The sequence below is a fragment of the Fringilla coelebs genome (genome assembly GCF_963513975.1).
Source record: "Fringilla coelebs genome assembly, chromosome: Z".
NCBI classification, from domain to species: domain Eukaryota; kingdom Metazoa; phylum Chordata; class Aves; order Passeriformes; family Fringillidae; genus Fringilla; species Fringilla coelebs.
In genome coordinates this window covers 12422640-12442334 of record NC_140031.1, presented here as the reverse complement: position 1 = coordinate 12442334, position 19695 = coordinate 12422640, and the positions used below count along the sequence as shown (strand labels likewise).

Genomic DNA, 19695 nt, shown 5'->3' with positions numbered 1-19695 from the left:
TCATCTGAGAGCGGGAGAGGTAGAGTTTAAAAAAGTTGAATTCCTAACACTACAAGGGATTTTTATATTTTGAAGGCCAGTAGAAATGTGTGTAGCTGGTCTGGGTATTCTTTTTTATTAGCAGCTTAAGATAAACAAGAAACAAGCAGAAGCTTGGTTATTGTGGATTACAATTTTAATATGACTAGTATTGTGTAGTATCTGTAGTGAGTGTTCATTGTAATCTATTCTCTTGTGCTTGAAAAGAACATAATTGATATTGTAACAGCCTATTAGAATATCCAGACACTGATTTTTGCAAGTGTTTTTTTTCAAACACAATTGTAATTTATGTTTTTGTGTTTATAGAAATTGCATGAATCTTAGTCATATTTAAATGTCAGGCCTGAAGATTGTTCCCTACCAGTAGTAGCATTGAGATTACAAAAACTGTATAGCAAAATCTTACCTAATACAGTGGAATAATTTGCTAGAATTCACTTCTTGTCTATATATCAGGAAAGGTGATTTCCATGGCTTATAAATAAAATTATGCAGAAAGTTTTTAACATTTTAGTTATTGAGGAATATAACTTCTATACATTTCTGACCAACTTGATATAAGATACCACACTAACATTATAATACGCTCCAGGAGGATCAGGCCTGTGCCACTTGCCTTATTTTGGCCTGTTCTAATGCTGCATATGATAGAGAAGTATCTGCCTGGGCTACTCGAGCATTCTTCAGGTAAGTTGTAATTCTGTCTGTCATTCTGTAGGTTATGCTCAGGATCACTATGGTCACTAAACATATGTACAGGCTTTTTAACCTGCTGCCAGTTCAGGGCCTGGTGACTTTTGGTTATAGGTGTGAAGTTTTTGGTGATGTGGTGGTGGTTTTGGGTTTTGTGGCTCTTCTTTTTGGTTGGTTGGTTGCTTTGGCTGTGTTGCTGTTTAGTTTGGTATGTTTTTTCCAGTACAATTTAAATGATGAGTTATGAACTTCCACTCTGGAGGATTAATTTCTAACCCACATATCTTAAGTGCTGCATTTCCTTAGTATGGTGCAAATATGTGTATTTTCATTAGCTGCCTTAAAGAAGTTGATGTATACAGAGAGTCACAAAATTATTTGGGTTGGAAGGGACCTCAAAGATCACCTTGTTTCAGCCCTTCTGCCTTTGACAGGGGTACTACCCACTAGATAATGTTGCTTAAGGCCCCACCATCCTGGCCTAGAATACTTTAATGAATGGAGTATCCTCACTGTCTTTGGCCAGCTTCTTCCAGTGCGTTACCTACCTCACAGTAAAGAAATTTTTCCTAATACCTAACCTTAATCTCTTTGCTCTTTTAGTTTAAAACCATTCGCTCTTGTCCTATCACTGTCTGCTCTTGTAAAAAGTTGTTATTCCTTGATTTTTGTAAGACACCCTTTAAGTCCTGGAAGGTGCTAGTAGGTCTCCCCAGAGTCTTCTCTCCATCTGAACAACCCCAACTCTCAATCTGTCTCCACAGCAGAGCTGCTCCAGCACCCTCATGGTCTTCATGGCCTCATGTGACCTGCTCCAGTGGGTCCAAAGTCTTTCTTGAAGTGAGGATCCCAGAGCTGGATGCAGTGAGGGTGTGTGTATCACAAGGACAGGGTGGAAGGGGAGAATCACCTGACCACTCCTCTATTTATGCAGCCCAGAATAGTGTTGGCTTTTTGGGCAGACTGTTGGTTTATTTCCAGCTCTTCATCCATGAGAACCCCTAAATGTTTCCTCATAGGACTGCCCTCAAATGAGTTTTTTTCCCCCAGTCTGTGCTCTGTATAGCAGCGCCCTGATCCAGGTGCAGCACATTAGACTTGGTCTTGTTGAACCTAATGAGGTTCTCGCGACCCTATCTTGTGCATCTCTTGGCTGTCCTACCGGGAGAGAAAGGAGTTTTTGGTAAGATATGGCTGTTGAGAGTGATGATAAAATGTGCATCTTGGGGAGTTGTGTTCCCAAAAACTTACTAGTTCCTTGCCGAAACTTGTGCAGGTGTTAAAGTCAGTAAGCTGTTTTCAGTAGGTTGTGAATAGTTGCTCTTCATTCAATTCAATTTTATCACAAAACCTGAGAAAAAATGTGGATTATAACTCTGGAGTTAGCAAGGGAAGCCGTAGCAAAGTGTTCATGTAACACTATAGGATAGAGATTAATAGAAATTACTTGTGGATGATAGACAGACAACCATGTCATCTTAACTGTGCCCTTCTTTCCACTTTCCTGTAGAAGCAAATCTTGAAAAGATGCTAAAGCATAAGTCTGACTTAGGAATTGGTAAATTTCTTGTAAAAACTATTCTGGTATTTTTATTTCCTATTTTAAAAGAACCCCAAAATTGCTGTTAATTCTCAAAGGCATGAAAATTGAATGGGCTATGTATGACAGGTTGAGAATTTTTGATCTTGCAAACTTTAGATACGGTGGAGAAGCACAAATGAGATTTCCATCAGCTCTGCCTCCTCCCAGCAACGTTGGACCTATTTTGGGTTCTCCTGTTTCTGCAGGTATGTAAGCAAGCATTTCATCATTTTGGACAGGTTTTTTTTTTCCTTGAATATGTTCTGTTTTGTCTTCTCACAAGTACTTATGTTCTTTCTGTCTGAAATAGACTGTGTTTTTCACTTATTAGCTAGTTGATGACAAGAGTTTCCTCCATTTCTCTTGAGTGATTTTTGGATTTAGTGAGGGGTTCGTTATCTCAAATGATGTGTCCATGTTGCATATACTCTGTTAAGACACTGTGAAGACAGTATACATTTTTTACTTCCAGAATCATTTCAGCAGCCAGAGAACAACTTACCAATAATGTATTTCAGACTTCATGAAGCTTAGCTGGTTGCTGTGTAGGTATAACAGTATCTTCCTACATTGTCATTGTCGTGCTTCTACAGATACTGCTTATGAGAAGGAAGAAGAAATTTGATCAAGAAATGAGCTAGTCATTTGGAGTGATTTCTCTCTTAAAAAGCTCTTATCTTCAGCATTTGGTTTTGCTTCAGTCTTCAGTGCCACCTAAAAAGGAGAAAAGTTTTTCTCCTATTTTTTTCTCCTCAGAACTTGATGCTTCTTGGAGTGAAGGCCTTTTTGTACTTTCAGATTCACTTAAATTTCTACAATTGCTGTCTCTTAATATGCATTACTCAATTTCAGACTGAAAGGGTTTTTAAAAAAGAAATTCATGATGATGAGTTTCAAGTTCTGATTGAATTACTGAATTAAATTAATTATTGTTTTTTACATAGAACTCGTTATGTATAAAATCTTCTTCCTTCATCTGACATGTGGCATTCCGTTTTACACAGCAGACTTGGGAAATAAACTTGTTTGCCTGGAATTCAAGGAAATTCCATTTCATTACCATATTTTGACATGGATCCAAATTCCTAAGTATTGGAGAAAAATGTGAGCTAGGATGAAATTTAGGAAAAACAGTTGACTTTTTTTTTCATAATTCTTAACTACTATTAAAACTCTGAAGAAGAATGACTACTTGAATGAATTAGTGGCATCAGTTTCCAACCCTTTTGGTGTGGAACAGTAACTGGTCAAGAGCTGAGGCAAGGCATAAGAATGTAAAATTAAATCTGAGTTGAAGAGAACTAGCTCTGGGAAGAACAGGTGCTAGGAGTAGACTAAGAGTGAAAAGGTTGTGGGGGAAATGGCAGGAAACTCTGTAGTCAACAAGGAGACTCATTTTAGGACTAAATGTATTTTTCCCAAGTCTAAATGTTTGCTTATTTTTGTCATGCTGTCATAAATGCCTCTTTCAAACCTAGTATCAAAGCAGATGTTTCCATTTTGCTTCAGTAACAGGTCCAGGTGGAAGATGGCACCATTCTTCTCCTACTACTTTCTCGGTTTACTCAAAGGGTAGAGAACTGTCATGTGAAATTAAGATTCTGATATTGTGGATGTCCCATGTCGCGGGTCAGACACTGCTGACAGAAATTCATTCAACCACCTCATAATTTTGCATGTGAAACTAACATAACAATAATGTTAGCATTAAAAGGCCAGGTGCCATTTCCATCTTTTTCCCACTGTTGAAAGTCTAGCAATGCGTTTGCATGCTGCTTTTCTGCGATTTTGTGCTTTGCTTTAGCGCACATGACAATGTGCTCTGAGAATGTATTGACACTGTGTTATCCTCTGTGCTGTTGTGATTTGCCAAGTTGAGAGAACTGTTGCAAATAAGGCAAAACTGTATCCTTTAGTAAAAGCCAAATTTTCAGAGTGCCAGTTTTTCTTTCCTTTTCTGTGATACATCACCTTGTTTGCTAATGGTATGGAGACATTTTTGTAGATGGTCACACATGCTCCTGATATTCTGAGGTCTTAAGTTAGCTAATGAGACATAATTTGCAGGAAGAGATGGAGCATTCATGGCTGAACTTGAGGCTGTGGACAGTCTCAGGACTTAGTGCTTTGAGTTAGCAGTGTTGCTGTAGTGTTTCTACATCTGCCCCACATAAAAATGAAAAGTAATATTACCAGTGTTCAGCATTCAGAAGGCGGGGAACAGCAAAACGTATGTGGATAATATTGCATCCAATGCAGACAACAGATGGTGTGCAAAAAATTAACATATGAATGCTGGAAAGAAAATGCTGCTTCAACTGCTCTTGAAGGAAGTAGATCCATTTATTTGACTTGGGGAGTGTTGGTTGATAAGAAGTGAATGCAGTTTGATACTTTACTATAAACAAAACATGGAAAGTATTTGATTTAACAACTTTGCTGCTTTTGCACAGATACTTTATGACATAGATTTGGGAGGGGGCAGTTTTGGATTGTGTTCCACAGCCTTACCTTTATTTCTTTTGCCTTCTTAGGTACCCCTTTGACTGTTGATAGTCCATATTCTAATCCTAGCATTTTGACATCTGGGCAAGGTAACACCTTCTTCTCCATTTTTATTTATTAATTTTTAAGTTTTTAAGGCTTTTTCATTGGCATTGAAATGAGTATTATTTATCTATTTTTACCCTAGGTTTACAACCTCCTGCTATGTCAACTCCCATTTATCCTCCTGGAAATTCCATGTCTCACCCTGGTACATCCATTAGTGGAATGATGGGTCCCGAGATAGTATTTTCTGGAAGACACAATGGCATCTGCATATACTTTGCCCGGATTATAGGGTGAGGTCTTTGTAAAAAGAGATTCTGTCACTCAATTTGTTTTATAGCTTTTCTTTGCACTAATAGATGCATGTAGGTGGTGCATTCTATATTAATAGCCTTTAAATTGGAAATTAGTAAATTTTAATGTTGCATTTATGAAATACCTGTCTATATACTATGTTGGTTTTGCATCTCTTTTAATAATAGTACATTCAGTGAATGCCTAGGGCAGGAAAGCTGCTTAGGTACTGAGCCTGAAATCAAGTACATTAACAGAACTCTGAAATCTCTAGGTTTATTTTTCAAACGTATGAGTTGTGTGTTTTAAACTCCTACTGAGGGACGAAACAGAAATGCAGAAGGACTTAAAAGATCAAAGTGCTATCTTTAAGTAATTTCTATGAAGAATGTTTAGTCAGAATCAGAAGTCAGAGCAATGAAGCATAACTAAAGATTCTGTTACCTTGGAAGTTGAGCCCTAAACAACCCAAGCAAGAACGGAGTTCTGCATATGTTGGTGATCTCTCTCCATGCTGACTGGGAAAGAAATTTTTGTTATGAGACTTGTTTGTTTGTACTGTATTTCCAGGGAATTATATTCATCTATAGTATGTGAAAGCGTCAAATTTAATTTTAATTAAAGTTTTTAGATCTGGAATTTCGATAATTATTTATACCTGCACTATTCATTATTATATAATAGCTAGTTTTTAGGATTTTTTTTAATCCAAAATTAATCCTTATTTTGGACTTTTAGCTTCAAAGTTTTACCATTTCTTTTTCAAGAAATTGTACATAGAATACTTACAGAAATACTTGGTTAAATAACTTGGCTTTTGTTTTGTTTTGCAGAAATATTTGGGATGGCAGTATAGTTGTGGAGAGAGTTTTCAAAAGTGGCAATCGAGAAATTGTTGCAGTATGTAAAAGATTTTTCTGTGTTCTTAAAAGTTTCTTTTAGTATTTAAATCCTTTTAAACTTCCATTCTTAGTTATAAACTGTTTGGTACAAAACCCATCATTTGCAATGTCATTGTTTTCTTAAGTGGTGAGCTCTTAACCGGTAATTAGTTGTCTTTTGAAGCTATTATTTTAAATAGTGCTTTCTAAGAAACCAAACTAATTTAATCTCTGCTAATAATAGGCAATGGCCAGTTTTCTCCACCTTTACTGATGTCACTTCCTTTATACCCACTTAGGGTTTCTGCATGCTCCGTCCAGACAAACCCTGAAAATAAAATGCTTTACTGATTTGGGTTAGTCACTGCAGTTGTGGAAGGACATAAAAAATTATCATCATTTACCTAACAAACATCTTGCTGTTTCATTTTTTGTCCATGATGAAAATAAAATCTTTTCTGGCTGTGGTTTTTAATAGAATCCAGTGCTCAATCCTTGTTCTAGCTTAGAGTTGGAAGTAGTAAAGCATAGCTGATTTAGTTATCAGGGGGGCAAAGAAAGTAGCATGTCTGCCTTTTCACATGTATGCTGCCTCAATGAATGTGATATAATTATCTTGTGTTCTAGTGATCTGTTACTAGCATACAATTTATTTGTTGTACCCTCTTATTTGTCTTTTCAGTGATGTTAGCTTAAAGTTGAATTATTTTTTGAAAAAGAAGTGTGAAAACCCAGCTTTCTGTAAAGAAGTTTGCTTTCTTTTGCAGATAGAAAGCAGTGTTCCATCCCGTATGCTGGAATGTGTGCTACAAGAACTAAAAGGTTTACAAGAATTTTTGGATAGAAATTCACAGTTTGCTACAGTAGGAGCACTTGGAAACCCAAGGTATTATTAATTGTGGTTAATTTACATGTGGTGTTTAATGTCCAGCTTTTGAAAAACTACCATAGGTGTTTTCCTGAGTTGAACTGTTTGTATTGTCTCCATCTGCAACATTCAGATGCTAAAAATGAGTTTCTTACATTCATCTTTAAAGGATTTGGTATTTGTAATCATAATAGTGTTTTTTGGGGTTTTTTAAATTGCAGTTTCAGCACACCAGCCAATCTACAACAGAGACTCCTGGGTTTTATGCGGCCTGATGGTGGAAGTTCTCAGCAAGTCCAGCAAGAACTCCAGAGGAAATATCATGGTATGTAATTGGTTTTGAACAGAAAGTGTCAAGGAATGGTGCATTTGAATGTTGCCTTTCTCACTTTTCTTGTGAAATCACTGAATAAAAAGGCCTTTTTTGTGCACAAGTTTTATGTTAAATATCATGCCACTGTCCATTGTTTTGCACTCTTACCTGTCTCCTTTTTTCCCTTCCTAATGTTCTCCATTATGGATGTTTGTTTCATGTCCTCACTACAGTACTTAGTAGCTGCACAACCATTTATATTTACAAGATAGCATTTACTAAGCAGTTATTTTATGAGATCAGCGAGCATGATGTCATGTTAAAAAACTACTGTAGTGCAGGTTTCCAAAGGTACAGTCATTTAAATGTCTACAAAACTTTGTTTAGAAATATGAGGTCTGTTACACAGCCCATTTGAATTCTTGTCTTCTTGTAGTGCAGCTTTTGCCCAGCGCTTGCAGGCAAGTTGGGAAATGTTGTTACTGCATATATGGAATTGAGAATGTTTGTGGTTCACGTGTCTGTAATCTTGGCCTTTTAATAGTGTAAATATAAACATTTTCTGTAAGTCACTATGTAGGATTTGGTAGACCTTTAATAATTTTATTTTTTTATTTTTATTCTTTACTGAGTTCATCAATCCTTTCGAGATCGCTGAATGACACAATGTAGTTATTTTTAACTTCGTTTGTGAAGTGTAAACACTCAAAAGTAAACACATAAATTGTTGCAATTATGTTCTGCCTATGTTATAAGTATGAAAACATTATCCTTTCAGTTTATGTAATACATCTTACCAGATTTAAATGTTCTGTGATCTTAAAGTGCTATCTTTAAGAAGACAGAAGTAGTTTTTGGAGTAGTTGTTGCTTTAAAGATAGTGTAGACAGTATTGACCACAGCTGTTATTGTAATTGTTTTCTCTACAATACAGGTAATCAAACAAAAAGGGAATATGTATAGGTTTAATTTGATTTCTTTTATATTCTGCAGAAATATATTTATAATACTTATTTTTGAAACAAAAGTAAAAATTTAAGACTGATGTAAATCTAGTGCACAGCAAACCATACTTGTTTTTCAGAGAGTATGATTCCTTTGTTGCGTAGTTGGAAATAAATGTTAAAAGAGGGTTATTTGTTTTGGGGCAGTGTTAACATGGCATTTATCTCCCAAGACAGCTAGGCAGCATTAATCAACAATGGAAGAGAAAAAAAAGATAGAAAGTTAAGGAGATGGTTACCTAAAAACCTCAAAAACTTAAATGCTTATTTGAAATAGATGGAACAGTTACCTGCTGACAGTCTCTGCTTTTTCAGCTGAGGCACAACTAACTGAGAAGACTTCACTTCAAGGCATCCAGCAGCTTGTTCGCAAAACCTGCCAGGCACTAGCTTTATGGAAGTTGCTATGTGAGCACCAATTCAGTGTTGCTGTAGGTGAGCTTCAGAAGGTAAGATCTGGATATTACAATTTTAATTTGTTTGTACTAATCACCTGAAATTTCTTTTGCTACCTAAGTATTCCCAAAGGACAATTACTTAAATTAATTGAGAAACATATGAATTTTAAGCCACACACAAATTTTCTTATATGTGGTCACAAATGTTTAAGAGACTGACATGTAGTATTGACATAATCACTCAATTTTATGCAATTGGAAGCGTCATTAACAATAAAATTTTCTACTTTTATTGATAGTTAATACTGAGTCTTGTTTATAAATTACTGGTTTTTTACCTTAAGCATGTTCTGCAAAATGTTCTGAAAAAAATAGACCAGCTATTCCAGCCAAGTGGAATTCACTCTTTGCCTTAATCTTGGTGAGAGATGGAGAACAATATGGTAATAAAGTCCTTGCTCTTCTGTGTAAGTAGGGTACCAGAAAGTACCACAGAACAGCTGAGGTTAGAAGGAACCACTGGAGATCATCTGTCCCCTTTGCATTAGGGGTAATAACCTAATTGACTCTCAAAGCAGGGGCAATTAGAGCAGATTGCCCAGGACTGTATCCAGTAAGGATTTTAATATCTTTAAAGTTGAAAACTCCACAGTGTCTCTGAGCAACCCATTCCAGTGTTGAACCACCTCTAGAGCAAGAAAGATCTCTCTTCCATTCAGGTGTAACTTCCTTTGCTTCAATTTTTCACCATTGTGCAGTGTCCTATTACTGGTTACCGCTAAGAAAAACCTGACTCTGCATTCCTTACACTTCCTCAACAATATTAGTAAGATCCCACACATTGCCCTCTAAGCCTCCAGGCTATATGATCCCAGTACTTTCAGGCTCCTGGTTTGTAAAGAAGGAAACTTGTAGAGGAAAGGGTGCTGCTACTGCTGTGCACCCTTTGCTAATGTTGAATTCGCAGCCAACCATTGAAAAAAGCTATTAATTTGAATACTGGGTGTTTTGTCCTAAAACTTGATAGGATTATTTGAGACGTTGTAGTTTTTATTCACAAAAAAAAAATAATTTCAAAGCCTTACAGAGGCACAGAAGCTGTTGCTCTTCACAGTGTTGCATTGGGGAGCGTTGTGCAACTTTTATTTTTGTTGAACAAGGAGCTAACTAACTGTCTAACAAAAAAAGTTTTCCTTTGTCTTCAGTAGCTTTAGAGTTTTTGTAGCTGTATTATCATGCTTTTAGTATCATCTGTAGACACTACCTAGATCCTATTGGCAACTATGTACGCAAATATTCACAATAAATTTTAAAAAATTAGAAAACTTCAGTGTAATTTAATCTTAAAAAGCATAATGAGTTCAGACCTCGAACTTTCTGAACTCCTGCTTTTATTGAGTCTGTCATTTTTATTGTTCTGAATATTAAAAACTTTGACAGTCTCATAGAGTATGCAGTCTGACAGTGCCTGTGAATGGAAAGGAACTGCTAATTCCGCTCTTACTGTCAGAGATCTGAAACAGGGGGACATAGAGTGAAGATGGCGGAGCAATCTGTTAAGTGGAGTTTTCACTGTCCTCAGGTATCCAGCAAGGCCTTTAGTAGTAGCCCTTGCTTTATTATTTTTATTTTGCTATAAAATGTGTATTTAATACAACATATTTCTATGCTGTACATTGTAGTAATTGAAGTTTTGTATGTTTTTAATTATTAGAAATGTTAATTTTGCTGCTGGAACATTCAGACATTTCTGAACAGGGTCAAGTAAAAGATTTGGTAAACTAATAAAATTTTGTTTCATCTTCAGGAACTTCAAGAACAGCTAAAGGTTACTGCTTTTAAAGACTTGGTGATTAGAGATAGGGAGTTGACTGGAGCACTCATTGCCTCTCTTATAAACTGCTACATCAGAGATAATGCAGCTGTGGATGGAATCATTGCCCATTTGCAAGATATCTGCCCTCTTCTTTATAGCACTGATGATGCTGTGTGTTCAAAGGTAAGTGCACTTCCAGATTTTACAGCACCCAAACACAACTTGAGAACATACACAAATGAGATACATTGGACAGCTTGTAAGTTGTTGTTGTTGTTGTTGTTGTTATTGTTGTTGTTATTATTGTTATTATTATTATTATTATTATTATTATTATTATTATTATTATTATTATTATTGTTATTGTTATTGTTATTATTATTATTATTATTGTTATTGTTATTATTCTCAAGTAGTTTCAGAAGCAGAAGATAAAGTCATGATGTGGGCATATTTTCATCTTTTAATTGATTAATACTGAACATTACACAAAAATTATTTGATGCATTTGCAGTTATTTTTGTAATCTGTTAACTCTAAACTTATCTCTGATCTTAACTTTGTCTTCTTTATGTTGATTAAATGTTGTCTCATTCCAGTCTTTCTCAGCATAGTATCTTGGGTTTTGTCCATTCCACAGTTTACTGGAATTTGTGACATACAATTGTGTTTAAGAACTTAGGTCTTTGAAGCTTTTCAAATAAATTTGAAACAAGTAACTGGTGAGGAGAGAATAGGAAACCAGTTGGTTAAATCTTCAGTTCTTCTAATGCTATTGTAACCTTTCTGCTGGAAACTTAGTGACCAGAGAATGCTTTTGAGAGGATGGTCTTTCTTCTGTTTCAGCTTTGAAATTTAGAGTAATAGCTCATGAACAGTATCCATGATCTGTTCATGATGTGCTCATGTTAATAATTTCCATTTTTCATTTGTTTTTAGGCAAATGAACTTCTTCAGCGATCTCGACAAGCTCAAAGCAAAATGGAAAAAGAGAAGATGCTGAGGGAGTCACTGAAAGAGTACCAGAAGATCAGCAATCAAGTAGACCTTGCTAATGTTTGTGCGCAGTACAGGCAGGGTAAGAGCTAGTCACTGATCATGCTGAATAATTTCATGGTATGCTTTCATACCATGTATTCTCTTTGCTTTGTTTGCTAACTTTCAACTTAGTTTTGTAGTTTTTTACCATAAACAATTGCTTAATAAATCTTTAAATTAAAATGTGCCTGCCTTTTCTTTTTCAAAGCCTTGCTAGATTTAACAAGCCAACCAAGAAATCATTTCTATATTATAATAGTCCCATGTATTTATTTCATTTTGCAGTGTCCATTTGTTTCATATATGTGGTTGAAATATTTCACTAGGTTCTATGTAAGCAGAGGGTTACAGATACCTTTTATACAAAATACACTGTTTGAAAGATGATTCTGAATCTTAATTAGTGCAGTATATCAGGTACATATACATTTAAATTATATAACAGTTAAGAAATGGGCCTCTGTACAGTATTATATATTGTGAAGGACATTCTGTGTAACTTCTGTGTAACTTAGTATTTTAACTTCAAATTTGCATATAAATGCCACAGGGTGGGAACAGGTGTAGATTTTAAATTATATTGACCAGAGTGAATAGTGTAGCATTTGCTTGAGAAATGTTTGATGCCACTTGTCATTTTGTTGTGAATTTAATACGATAATCAACAGTGATACTTGTTTTGATTTTTCATAGTGCGTTTCTATGAGGGAGTAGTAGAGCTCTCTCTTACAGCTGCTGAAAAGAAAGATCCCCAAGGTCTTGGCCTTCATTTCTATAAAAATGGAGAACCAGAAGAAGATGTTGTTGGACTCCAAGCTTTTCAAGAAAGGCAAGTTTTCAGGATAATTTGTGACAATTAAATGGAATGCTTTATTTCAAGTGACTGGGAAAGTAGCTCTTTTAGGGAAGGAATGCAGGGTAATAATAAACAAGCATTTTATGATAAGGGACACGATATAAATATTTACGTCCATCATGCTCCCCCTTGATTATGATTAATATGGCAACAACTTGATCTGAAACAGGGAGTAATAGATGCAGAAAATATTGTGATCAGAACACTACAGAAAAACTTATTAAAAAGATGAATAAGAACAAACTGGATTGTGACATCCAGCTGACAATAAGCTGACAATAATCTTTAAATCTTAGTAACTGACTACAGAGGCATACAGTAACACACTTGAGAAAACTTTTATGGACAATTGCAATGAAAATTATGAGGCTTTTTTTTTTTTTTGCTCTGTTTACAGATTGAACAGCTACAAGTGTATCACTGACACACTTCAAGAGTTAGTAAATCAAAGTAAAGCTGCTCCTCAGTCTCCTAGTGTACCCAAAAAGCCAGGTCCACCACTGCTGTCATCTGACCCCAACATGTTAAGCAATGAAGAAGCTGGACATCATGTAAGAAACTCACAAAAAAGTCATGACTACACTCCAGAAAACACTGTGATTTGAAGGGGTCTAGAATTTATTATTATAATTATGAAGTAGTTTAATGAAGTAAAGGTTTGTCATGAATTGGCCTCAATATTGAAATTATGGAAATTATGATACGTAAATAATGTGAATTTAAGTATTGTTTCATGGTAATTCAGGACTTAAAGTAATGTAACCACTTCTTTAATAGCAGTTCTGACCTTTTCTTCCCTTAGTTTGAACAAATGTTAAAGCTGGCTCAGCGTTCAACAGATGAGCTCTTCAGTATTGCACTTTACAATTGGTTGATACAAGCTGACTTGGCGGACAAGCTGTTACAGGTGAGCTTGTCTATACACAGTGAACACAGGGAGAGGTAATAATGCTTTAAAAGGCAGGGAAGAGCAAGAGTATAACTGTCATCTTTCTGATGTCTGCAGGTTACTGCCCCCTTTTTGGAGCCCTACCTGGTGCGGATGACCAAGATTGACCAAAACAAAGTCCGCTATATGGATTTACTCTGGAGATACTTTGAAAAAAACAGAAATTTTAGTAATGCTGCCAGAGTTTTGGCTAAGTTGGCTGACCTCCATAGGTATGAATTACATGTGATCTATTGTATATATATTGAGGTAACTCGAGAAAAACTGAAAAAAACAAAATCAAAACCTTTTGTGTAAGTACTTTTTAAAAAGGAGGTTTTCTAAAAAAAAAATAAAAATAAAAATAGGATGTGTTAGCTTTAAGTGTAGCCAATTATTGGAAGTCAATGATAATGTTTATTTTTGTATTATACATTACTTTGCAATGTATTTTCTGTAATTATAACTTATTAAGCAGCTAGTTCTTATTGAGAGGTACACTAGAACTGACCCTTCAGCAATGATGTGGTTACATGGTTCGATTGTGTCATGCATGATTTAGTAAAATCTGTAAAAGGCACATATTACTTCCCAGAATCTGGCTAGAAAATAACTAACCCTCAAATATTCTATTAAGTATTCATTTTATTATGAACATTTATTTTGCAGCACAGAAATTTCTCTTCAGCAGCGACTTGAATACATTGCACGTGCCATTTTGAGTGCCAAGAGTTCCACTGCCATATCCTCTTTAGCTGCAGATGGTGAATTCCTACATGAACTAGAAGAGAAAATGGAAGTAAGAAAAAATATTAATCTAAGTTACACTGTAAATGCATTATTTCACTTTGTCTCATTGGCATGTAACAGTTCTATTACCAGTTCTGTATAAAAGGATTTCTTTGCTTTTATCCTGCAAAGTTAGGGAGATGAAAATAGACTTAAAGATGTAAAGCAGCAATATTTCTACATTTAAATAAGCTAAAGTTAATTCTGGGTGTATTTTAAAACAATGATTAAATTAATTCAATCTTGAAATACTGTATTTTCCTCTTAAACAAGGTTGCAAGGATTCAGCTTCAAATACAAGAAACATTACAGCGGCAGTATTCCCATCATTCTTCAGTACAAGATGCAATCTCCCAGCTTGATGCTGAGCTGATGGATATAACTAAGGTGATTGAAATTTCCTTGTGTTAAAGTCCAGTTTATCAAATTTTGGTGAGAAAAAATGTTTTGCAAAGAAGGATTCTGTATTGACTAGGAAGAGTAATAGGCAATTATCATTCCTGGTGTCAGAATGTCTCTTACCCTGGACTGTAATTTTTTGTAGTTTAATAATAGTACGGATAATACTTTCACTTTTAATATTTTAATTTCTTTCACATGTTTATCTTCATTATGATGTCTCAATCTTCTTCACTCATAGAAAAAATTAATGGAAAATTAAATTTTCTTTTCAAATTCGTATAAAATTTAGTGTTGTATCTAGAAAATGAAACTAAATGTAGCAAAAAAAAATTAGTGGTTGACAACAGTTACATTGCATATTTACTAGTCTGTCAGCCAAAATAAGAAAGAACTGATGTTTAAGATTTAATTTGATTCTGTATGAAAAGTAAAGCTTGGTAATTTTTCTTTCAGCTGTATGGAGAATTTGCTGACCCTTTTAAGCTCTCAGAGTGTAAGCTTGCAATTATACATTGTGCAGGTCATTCTGATCCTATCTTGGTGCAAACTCTCTGGCAAGAAGTCATTGAAAAAGGTAATGTTTTAATGGAGTAGCAGTTGTGATGATCTCTCCATCCTTTATCATGAGTTAGTCATTCTCTCTCTGTTTCTGTTGGTCTTGATTGTTTGGGGGTTTTTTCCCCCTTGGTTTTTGGGCTCAAGTTTACCATTGTGCTAGCAACATTGATCAGAGATCTAAGGGAAAAGCTGTGTTGGTAGTGAGGTTTGTTGTGGGGTTCTGGAATGTGGTTTTCACAGAAGCATAAAAATTTAAAAATGTACATGCAAACACACCAGAAAAGGTTGTATTTTTACTTCCATGTGCTGATTTTTTTGTTGACAAGAGTGTAAGATTTTCATGTATTATTTATAAATTTCGGTGCCTCAGTGTCACATCATTTTGTATAAATATGGGACATTTCCTGAAGTTCTCTCTTAAGTGTTTTGTTTTAATTTCCAGAGTTGAGTGACAGTGTCTCTCTGAGCCCTGCTGACAGAATGCAAGCGCTTTGTCTGAAGTTGGCGTTGCTTGGAAAGATCTATGCTGGCACACCTCGCTACTTTCCTTTAGGCAAGTTGTTAGCCTGCATAGTAAATAAGCATATATGTTTGATGGATGGGTTTCAGCTTTTTTTTTGACTCTTAGAAAAGTTTTAAACTAAGAAATGTTTTTCGTTTTATAATCTTAAATGAAATGGGAAATAAATGAAGTTTAGATGGCAGCAGCAGTTACTTTTGAATGGCTGTACAGATCCCATTTTAGAAAGTAGTAAAGTGTGTTTGCATCAAAGCACAAAGTAAAAAATATGTATTTATAGATTTAAGATTTTAAGCAAGCACGTTTACCTGCTGTCTCTTGAAATTCTGTATGAACCATCTGCCATCTGAAGGGGTAGATTCTGAAAGTTATTCAGGAGATTTCTGTATTGTTTGTAGAATTTCTGCTTTGCTGATGCTCATATGTTTTGACAGTGTGCTATTATATAAAAATCAGGCAAATATATTGTTCAGCAGTAAATCTTTATTTATTTTATAATACTAAAATAATGTGCTGACTGACATTAAATATGAACATTTAGTTCTGACCAATACACTGTTAATTGTTACAGGCACTTAAACAAGCTTCAGTAGTTTTTCTAGCCATTCTAGTAAATGTAGTCATAGTATGTGTTTTGTGTAGAAACAAAAGTTAATGAATTTTTCTTAACAGCATAGTTGCAAGGCAAAATGGTAACAAAGTACTAAGTATGAGTACTCCCTGCCGTGCACTGCTGATAGTAAATGACTTCTAAATGCCTTTGTTTTCTAGACTCCAAGTAACAAGTTGGAATCTAAATGTTCCCTTGTTTATATCCCCCAGATTTTCTAGTGCAGTTTCTAGAGCAACAAGTCTGCACTTTGAACTGGGATGTAGGTTTTGTAACATACACCATGCAAGAAATTGGAGTGCCATTGCCAAGGCTGCTTGAAGTGTATGACCAGCTGTTCAAAGCACGGGTAAGGAAAATAGCACAAAATAAAAATTCTGTGTTCAACTATTGTCAAGGTCTCTCTTTAATGAGAAACATGAAATAATATAAGGAAGGATTTAGCAAACTATACATTCAAAGCTTTGCTTTCTTTACTCAGAGACTTTTAAAAAGCTGCATTTTCTCCCGGCGAATAAAATCTGTGGATTTTATTCATTTCAGTACCAGAGCATAATGAGGAAATTTGATAATTTTTTTAGTTCACCTGGAGCTAGTTTAGGATGAAATAGGATTAGAATTCTTCTGTTGCAGAAGAACAGCATATATTGATTATATTAATTTTATTTCTTTCCTAATAATGATTAAAATTTGTTGTATTACTATATCTTGTCTGATCCATTAATGCAATTTACAAAGAAGTTTGACTTTGTGGTAATGGAAAACTGAGTTAAATTTATGTATATTTACAATGTATGTAATTTGAAATAATGTTTAAATGTAGGCTTAAATATAAATTAAGGTAGAATTCCTATTTATCTAACTTTCTTGATACAATAAATAACACCTGACAATTCCTGTACACACGACACCTTTTTTTGTCTTGTCTCCTTAATATTTGTGTCCTTAATATTTTGTGGTGGTTTTTTTTTTTTTTTTAGGATCCATATTGGAGTAGAATGAAAAAGCCTTTGCACCTCTTGGAGTGTATTCACGTATTACTGTCAGGATATGTACAGGATCCAAGCAGAGTACCTATGAGGTAAAAGGATAGCTATATCCTAATGAATAGTGAAACAAAATATTCTAAAATACTTCACTTCAGCAATTCCCAAAGCTTTTCTTCTTTAGGGTGAATTTAATATTTTATTCCTAACACTTGTCATTCAAAACCATTTGGTAGAAACGTGTAGAAGTCTGCCTTATAAACTACTTCCACAAAGGTAATTTTTGTCACATCACTGAAGATCCTTGAGGAACTGAGCGGATTATTTTGTGATTTTTGGCAATATACTTTAAGGACTAGTTGAGACAAGTCTGTTGCAATGTGTGAAAGTGGGGGAAAAACAAAAATTGGACATTTTGTGATTGAAACAATGAACTGTTTCATGTACAAATTCTAGAAGCTTTGAGTTACTCTACGAAAGAGAAGACCAAGAGAAGACTAAACACTGGGATGGATCTTCCCCAATTGTTTATTAGAGGTTGATGATGAATCAATCTCTAAGACTAAAATTCAGCTTAGTTCCCATTAGGAAGAAATTTAGGTGTAATAATTGAAAAAGTTTCTAGCAAAAAACATAGCTAAGTACTTGAAAAAGTTCCCTGCATATCACCTCTAGTTTTGGCAATTTTTATTTGAATAGACTATATGAACTTCAGCCAGCGCTACCTTGTCTCAAAAACAAAAAGCAGAACTAGGCCAAGTCTTGATAACTCTTCTAAACATCGATGTTTCTGATTCTTTTGAAGAATATACATATAAATATCCCCTGTTCACATACAGTTGACTTCTATCTTTTATCACTTTAGTGTTCTTTTATGGTTGGTTGATTTAAATACTCTATTAGAACTTTAGTGAATGTTGTCTCATTTTAATACCTATTTCAATAATACATAAATTGAGATTTGATTATAATTTAAGACATTTAAACTGCTATCTAAATTAATAACTTATACATTGACCATAATAATATCTAAAGTAGTATCTAAATATTTTACATTGCTATAAACTGTACCATGCTTTTATAGTGTAAATTTAATATCAGATAAATAGTAATGGGTCATTTATTTTCCTATTATGCCTTAGTCACAGGCATTAGATTTCAAAAATAAATTTCTCTAAATGAATAGTTGAATACTTAAAAGTATGTGACAGATGTCTTACTGATACAGTATTCCATTGCAACTAAAAGAATGCTCATGTTCTAGTTCAGACGAATTCTGAGATATGGGATTAAAAAGGAGCTCATTGTTCTGTGTTTTCTTTGCAGGCGACGATTCACAAATGTTTGTTTGGATGCTGTTAGTTGCTACCTGGTTGAACTTCAGTCTATGAGCCCCACACTAATGGTGCAGACTACTATTGGGAATTTTAAATCTCTGCAGGCCAAGTTAGAACGGCTTCACTGATTTGACTAATACTAGAACAGAATCATTAGTGCAGGTAATACAAACTGAAATAAAGGTTCCAATGTTGGCACTGAATTATGAACGAACAAATCCTCAGAAAGAAAATCCTGAGAGAATTTTCTCCTGCCATGGTTATCAAATGTGTGGCCTGTATTCATGCTCTTCCTAAAAGTATCTACAAATTGTAGAATGTAAATGTGACAAATGGAGTTTCTTTTACTACTACTAGGTTTTTTACCGACAGAAAGCTTTTTTTTTTATACTGTTGGAATTAAATACATTGTGTGATCTTTGCCATGGGGATAAAAAATATTTTAAAAATATTTTCTTTTTCTTTGTCTTACATAATGGGGAAAGCAAATTATTTCCCCTATTCCATTTTAATATGTTGTATCTGTTAAAATCAAATAAAGAAGTCAAAAAATTACTTCTGTCTATTTTTAATTTATTATGTGCACACAAACACCAAATTTTATACCACCTAGAATCCCCTCCCTCCCCTGCTGCCCCCGGGGCTCTGGATGCAGCCCAGGACAGGTTTGGCTCTCTGGGCTATGAGTGCCATGGCTGGGGCATGTCCAGCTTCTCATCTGCATCTCACACAGATGTGTGGGGGACCATCTGAAAGGCTTTACAGAAGTCCAGACAAGTATCTGTATCCCTTCATTTGTCCACTGTTGAAGTCACTCAGTCATGAAGGTTACCAGGTTGATCAGGCATGACTTACCCTTGGTGATGCATGCTGATTGTCCCAAATCACCTCTCTGTCCTCCGGTGCCCCAGCACAATTTCTAGGAGAACCTGTTTCATGATAGTCCCAGGCATAGAGGGGAGGTTAACAGGTTAGTAGTTCCCAGGGTTGTTCTTTCTTCTCTTTCTAAAGATGCATACATTTTCTTCAGTCACCTGAGACTTCACTTGACTGCCATGACTTTTCAGTTATGGAGAGTGGCTTGGGAACTAATCAGACAATGCTCTCAGGACCCTGGGACCCATCTCACCATGTTCTACAGACTTAGGTAAATTCAGGTTCCTTGGGTCATCATGAACCTGATCTTCCTTTGCAGTGGAAAGCACTTAGCTCCCCTAGTTGCCATCCTGC

General features: G+C 35.1%; 1 protein-coding gene across 2 annotated transcripts in view; it reads left to right on the top strand.

Annotated features, from left to right (window-relative positions):
- Positions 1-19020, top strand: part of NUP155 (nucleoporin 155) — a 29835-nt gene extending 10815 nt beyond the window's left edge. Inside the window, exons 15-36 of one of the 2 annotated variants that reach the window (XM_084225170.1) lie at positions 635-729; positions 2435-2523; positions 3827-3889; positions 4852-4911; positions 5010-5160; positions 5995-6061; positions 6810-6928; positions 7132-7235; positions 8543-8676; positions 10433-10624; positions 11381-11519; positions 12173-12308; positions 12733-12886; positions 13138-13242; positions 13342-13496; positions 13933-14062; positions 14326-14439; positions 14908-15028; positions 15455-15565; positions 16355-16491; positions 17123-17223; positions 18455-19020. In XM_084225170.1, coding sequence (XP_084081296.1) covers positions 635-729; positions 2435-2523; positions 3827-3889; positions 4852-4911; positions 5010-5160; positions 5995-6061; positions 6810-6928; positions 7132-7235; positions 8543-8676; positions 10433-10624; positions 11381-11519; positions 12173-12308; positions 12733-12886; positions 13138-13242; positions 13342-13496; positions 13933-14062; positions 14326-14439; positions 14908-15028; positions 15455-15565; positions 16355-16491; positions 17123-17223; positions 18455-18593 — 2616 coding nt within the window. In that variant the 3' untranslated portion in view covers positions 18594-19020. The remainder of the gene's footprint in view (positions 1-634; positions 730-2434; positions 2524-3826; positions 3890-4851; positions 4912-5009; positions 5161-5994; positions 6062-6809; positions 6929-7131; positions 7236-8542; positions 8677-10432; positions 10625-11380; positions 11520-12172; positions 12309-12732; positions 12887-13137; positions 13243-13341; positions 13497-13932; positions 14063-14325; positions 14440-14907; positions 15029-15454; positions 15566-16354; positions 16492-17122; positions 17224-18454) is intronic. The other variant, XM_084225171.1, reaches the window with a different exon arrangement.
- The last annotated feature ends 675 nt before the right edge of the window (positions 19021-19695 follow it).